This window comes from Oncorhynchus masou, chromosome 10 (genome assembly GCF_036934945.1).
Source record: "Oncorhynchus masou masou isolate Uvic2021 chromosome 10, UVic_Omas_1.1, whole genome shotgun sequence".
NCBI lineage: Eukaryota > Metazoa > Chordata > Actinopteri > Salmoniformes > Salmonidae > Oncorhynchus > Oncorhynchus masou.
In genome coordinates this window covers 21781569-21787608 of record NC_088221.1, presented here as the reverse complement: position 1 = coordinate 21787608, position 6040 = coordinate 21781569, and the positions used below count along the sequence as shown (strand labels likewise).

The window sequence follows — 6040 nt, the reverse complement described above, 5'->3', positions numbered from 1 at the left end:
TAAAGGCTAGGTGACAAGAGGCAAGCACAGAGAGACAGGGCAAGGGCACATCTTTAAGGAGACTTTGTTTCAGGCTTCTGGCTGTCAGCAATCATCTTCCATACACAGTAGCAAGACCACATTCACACATTCGGTGGCAAAACCAGGCTCACACACACTGTGGCAAGACCACATTCACACACAAGTGCATGTGCACCAACAAGATTACGGCAGCGGAGACACACACAAACTATTCCAAATATTTGAATTAATGCTCAGAAAAACAATTCAAGACCCCCACATGTAGAGGCAGCAGAACAACAATAAAATAACAAAATGAACAATAGTGCCGTAGTTTGTAGATCACTAATAGATACTATTATACTGTATACAAGTTGACAATCTTTGCTAAGGTCTTTGTGCAGTCTGCCCCAGATAAATATCCTACACTGTACCGCCACCTGGTGGTTCAATCATGTAAAAAACAACTGGAGGAAAATCTGTGCCTGATAACAGCTTGAATATTCAAACAAATGTTAATTTTTTCAGCTGACTACCAAGTACCTATCTACCTCTTTGTTCATTGTAAATTATACAACATTTAAAAACTGAATAGAATCAGTATGAGGTTCATGGCCAAACTTATCATTTTGTCAAATAGGCATCATGTGGTAAAATAACTTTAATTAAAAACTAGCTATCTAAAAATGGTCAGTGCATACAGACACCTGTTCAAACATCACATATCCTTCATCACACAAAGACCTTGTAGGCTACATCCAAAGCCGCGAACAAATACTTTAAAAACATAATTATAAAAGCATCTCTGTAAAACAACAATAATAATACACATCGTTGCTTCTCAATACAGCCATAAACAGCAGAATGTTCTATAAAGCACAAAAAGAGAAGAGTACACACAGCAAGTGACAGTTTTTGTGTGACAAATATATCATTGTGCATCATCCTTTGGCCACTAGGCGGTGTAAACAAGCTAAAATATGTATGTTGAACAATCTCATCCATCCACCGAGTGTGTGTGTGTGTGTGTGTGTGTGTTGGAGGGGGACTTTTTGTGATTTCACTGCTTTAAGCTTTGATTTGAGTTTCACAAAGGAAACCCTCAAATCATGAAGGACTGGGTGTGCTTGTAGTTCTTGGGCTGCAGAAAGGGAAAGAGTATCCATCAGTTCACTAGACCTGTTGGTATTATCAACAACTCAGTCTTATCAACACGGTGGTGTGGTCAACAACTGCTCAAAGACCAGTCCAATGTAAAACATGACAACTTCTCTATCAAGCCTATACTGATAATAGAAGAACTAGGGTTGGGAACACACTCACGTTTCTGGTGGGAGGAGGAGGTGGATTGTAGGAGTTGGTGCTAAAAGAAAAAATACAAACACCACTATGAATTATTTTTCTTTTTTTTTTCCTTGTAAAGAGCTAATGAAATGAAGTAATGAAAAACACAATGATAAGTTGCCAGAATGGTTGTCTGAAACACGAACCTTCTTCCTTTCTGCTCCTCTGTTGGCAAACATGAAGAACAGGACAGTTAGAACATATTGTTAATGTTATTAATGTCAGTCACAAGCTCAGTCAGTAGTGGTAAGTGCTCACGCTTTTTGCAGCAGCCCCGTCGATGACAGAGGCACACACCCAGGCAGCACATGACAACGAGCAGGAAGAGACCTACAGCTCCGGCTATCAGTGTCGTCATACTCAACTGATCTGAAAGAGGGGGCACAGAGGCGAAGACGAAGAGATGGGATAGGGGCCGAGAGTGAACAGAGGAATGCAAGAAAGATAAGCATGATTGATGATTGGAAAAGAGAGAGAGGGTGAAAAAAAGGAAGAAAAAAGACAAAGGGTTCAAATTTCCACAAACATTCTAAAACACACACACACACACACACACACACACACACACACTGGATTGTACATACATTCTATGACCTTCATGTGATGGGCCACACAGCTCTTTGGCGCCCCCACACTGTTGGATGCCTCGCAACGATACTGGCCTGAGTCAGCCTTGGACACACTCTTGAACTTCTGCTCCAGAGACACACAGAGAGAGTAGAGAATCGGTGAGGACAGAAAGAGAGTATGCAGTGTGAGAAAACGTCATTACCGTGCCTTTGATCAGGCACGTGAACCACCTCCATTACATGTTACTCACCAGTGTTCCCTTGTCAGTGTCCATGCTAAAGGAGGTGTCAGTTGTGTGTGTGGTGCTCAGTGCCTTGTTGTCTTTGTACCAGATGTATGTAGGAGGGGGTACACTGAGTTTATCCTTACAGTGGAGCTCTACCCCTGCCCCAGACAAAACTGAGCTGGGCACCTCACAGGACGGGGTGTGGGGGGGCACTGGGGGAGGAGGATAGGATTACCAACGACAGCACAAAGGCTCCTCAGCACAAATACACAGACACCCTCAATCTCTCTGTCAGACACACATCCACATGCACACTCTCACCCAGTACGTTGAGGGTGACGTTAATCTCTCCCAGGTTGGTGTGGTCTGCTGGAGCACTGACCTCACAGCGGTACAGCCCAGAGTCCTTCTGGGTAACGGCGTGCAGCGTCACTGTCGCACCCTCGATGTTGGCCCGACCTGCAAAGGATCCTGGGATACCACAGGTGTCAAGGGTTACAAAGATGAGAGAAAAAGTGTAGAGAGAGGAATGAAGAAAAAACAACAAGAGGGGGAGGAATGTAGTAAGAGATGTTGTTAGAGGGGAAGAGATAAGAGAGATGGAGGAGAGGTGGAGCGGTGCAGTAGAGTAGAATCAGGAAAAGGTTGAAGAAAGAGAGGCGAGGAGGAAGAGAGAGAGGGAGGTCTAGTGGTCACCGCTGAATTTGCCATCAAAATAAACAAAGGTGATGTCCTTCCCTTTCTTCTTCCACTCGATACGAGGGTTAGTCTCCTTCTCTGTCTTGAACTGACAGGACAGCACAGCGTCTGACAGAGACCGAGAAATTCAGAGAGAGAGACAAAAACAGTGAACAAACAGTTCATGAACTCACACAATTCATGAACTCTCACAATTCATCCCCTCCCCTTCTCTTCGTCATCTAACTCCTCCTCTCATACCTGTGTTCTCATGGACCACTACCTTGGCCTTACTGGTGCTCACTGTCAGAAAGAGGGAGGCAGGACCTGAGAGAGAGAGAGAGAGAGAGAGAGAGAGAAAGAGAGAGAGGTGATTCAAGAGTAAATAATACACACAGCAGCACTCAAGATTAACTATTTGTAGCAATGTTTCTATCTACTAACTTTCTTTCTTAAATACAAAAACTTTACGTAAACATGAACTGAACTGAGATGTTGTACTACACAGTCCAGATTGGGCTGAGGGGGGTATTTCAGAAGGTATTTGTTTGAGAAAGAGCAGACACAAATCCAGACACAGACAGACAAAGAGACATGCACACACACACAATGAAAACACTCATTCACTTACTATACACACTCACTAACACATGTACACACACACAGAGCGAGGAGGTGTAAACCCACAGAATAGATATGCCCTGGTGCCTGGTGTTACCAGTAGGAATGTCGTGTGTAGGAGGAATGGAGGTGATGGATGGCAGACCACTGATCTCTACATGACCTGATTAACCTGCACACACACTTAAACTAACATAGGAATATACACATACTGAAACAACACGCAAATATCAACACAGGAAAACATTTTCTGGGAGATTATTTGTTTACTCTCTCTCTTTCAGACACACACATTTTACATTTGAGTAATTCAGCAGATGCTCTCATCCAGAGTGACTTACAGTAGTGAGTGCATACACACGCAGACAGTAGATGGAGATGGCTGCTGGTCATCCACTATCACTGTCCTTAATATTTTTGACTCTGTGTTTGTGTGTGGGGGGGTCCCCTCTATACAAAGCCCCTCTGTATCACAGTAACTCTACACCAACATAGGGTTTTTAACTCTCTCTCTCTCTCTCTCTCTCTCTCTCTCTACCTCACACACACACACATCAGTCATCTAACCTAACTGTAATTGCTGATATTACATCAGATTTCTTTGGACCAGTGAACAGTGATAACGATTCCCATGGCTGTTTGGAAGAACAACCTCAAACACTACAGACAGTCTGTAACCCTTCCAGATAGCAACTGATTGCATCTCTGGCCAATTAGCAGCTGGGTCATGGAGGGGCTATTGACAACATTAAACAGGACCATTGCCTGCCTATACCAGGCATCAGAGAGGTTGGCTCTCCAGAACCCTGGAGCCCCTCAGAGATCTGGCCTTTCATCAGTCTCTGGGCTTGGACAGCATCAGAGGGTCTAAGGTAAATAGAAGATCTGTATGATTCCCGTCCCACTCTTCCCACTCCCAGCCCAATCAAATCAAATCAAATCAAATGTATGTATAAAGCCATTCTTACATCAGCTGATATCTCAAAGTGCTGTACAGAAACCCAGCCTAAAACGTCAAACATGCAGGTGCAATCCCGAAACACATTACACACACTTCACCAAATCGAACTGTTTAAAGTGTGCTTCGTCTCAGGGACACATACACAAGAACATACAATGCACGCAATGCATATATATATAGCTTACACACACACATACAGCGTGAGAGGCAAAGCTATGGTAAACACTATGATGGAAAATGAAGTGGGAGGCTGTCAATGTTTTGACCCACATTTGCACCCCAGTTCCCCAAACCCTCTTGCTGCTTAATGTGTAAACGTATGTGTTTAAACTGTAGTGCTCTGTGTTGTAAATGTGTCTGAAACTTTGTGTGTTCCTATTTTGACCAGGTCTCTCTTGTAAAAGAGACTGTTCATCTCAATGAGACTAACCTGTTAAAATAAAGGTCAAATAGATTGAAAATCATCAATACCATATAGCCTGTATGGTATTGAATACAACTATCCTGTATTAGTCATATGTTAGAAGGTTGCAGTGTGCATGATAGCTCATTGACTCCCCTTGAAATCATATTTTCACAGTGGTATAAAGTACTTAAGTAAAAATACTTAAGTAGTTGTGGGGGGTCTCTGTACTTTACTTTACTATTTATAGTTTTTACAACTTTTATTTTTACTTCACTACATTCCTAAAGAAAAGAATGTACATTTTACTTGTTACATTTTCCCTGACACCCAAAAGTACTTGTTACATTTTGAATGCATAGTAGGACAGGAAAATGGTCCATTCACACATTTATCAAGAGAACATCTCGGTCATCCCTATCTGGTGGACTCACTAAACACACATGCTTCGTTTGTAAATTGTGTGCCCCTGGCAATCCATTTAAAAAAAATGTATTGTGTGGTCTGGTTTGCTTTATATAATGATTTATACTTTTACTTTTGATACTTAAGAATATTTTAGCAATTACATTTACTTTAGATACTTAAGTATATTTAACAACAAATACTTTTAGATTTTTACTCAATTAGTATTTTACTGGATGACTTACACTTTTACTTGAATAAATTTATATTAAGGTATCTTGACTTTTACTCAAATATGAGAATTGGGTACTTTTTCCACCACTGTATTTTCAGACAAAATATACATTGGGCCAAGATAAAAGAAATAAAAGTCTGCATCTCCATCTACTCACTCTGCAACAAGACGAGGAAGATAAGAGACAAAATCCCCATGCTGTCCATAGTTCTTCCAAACGAGTAAACAGTGTCCAGTGAATTTAAATAACCTATAAAGATATTTGAGTGTCTGAGAACGTTCGCTCCAGACAAGACTGAAACACTTCCAGACGTTCAGAAGTTCTTGAAGTTTTCTATGTGCGCGCTCCCGATGGAGACCATTTCATCGAGCGGAGATACTCAAGCGCGCGCTCACCACGACACACGCGTCTGTGATTTTGGCTATAGTAGACAAACGTTTTGTCCTCGAAGAGGATTTTACCTCTTCAGTGTGTGTAGCCAGTAAACGGTTACGTACAACGTTATTAACTAATAATGGGCCAATGTATATACCGTCAAATACACCACCCAGCAAACACACAACGTTCTCTAAAAGTTGTGGGACTTAAAGATTCAC

The 6040-nt window shown here is 41.9% G+C and overlaps 1 protein-coding gene across 1 annotated transcript; it reads right to left on the bottom strand.

Moving 5' to 3' along the window:
* Positions 1-609: 609 nt before the first annotated feature.
* Positions 610-5722, bottom strand: LOC135546945 (junctional adhesion molecule 2A-like). The gene is made up of 10 exons (XM_064975503.1): positions 5601-5722; positions 3080-3145; positions 2837-2947; positions 2462-2611; positions 2165-2352; positions 1929-2037; positions 1603-1713; positions 1491-1509; positions 1324-1363; positions 610-1141 (listed from the first exon to the last, which is right to left on the bottom strand). Exons 1-10 carry the CDS (start codon positions 5647-5649, stop codon positions 1103-1105), a joined length of 882 nt encoding a protein of 293 aa, XP_064831575.1. The 5' UTR covers positions 5650-5722; the 3' UTR covers positions 610-1102.
* Positions 5723-6040: the final 318 nt, after the last annotated feature.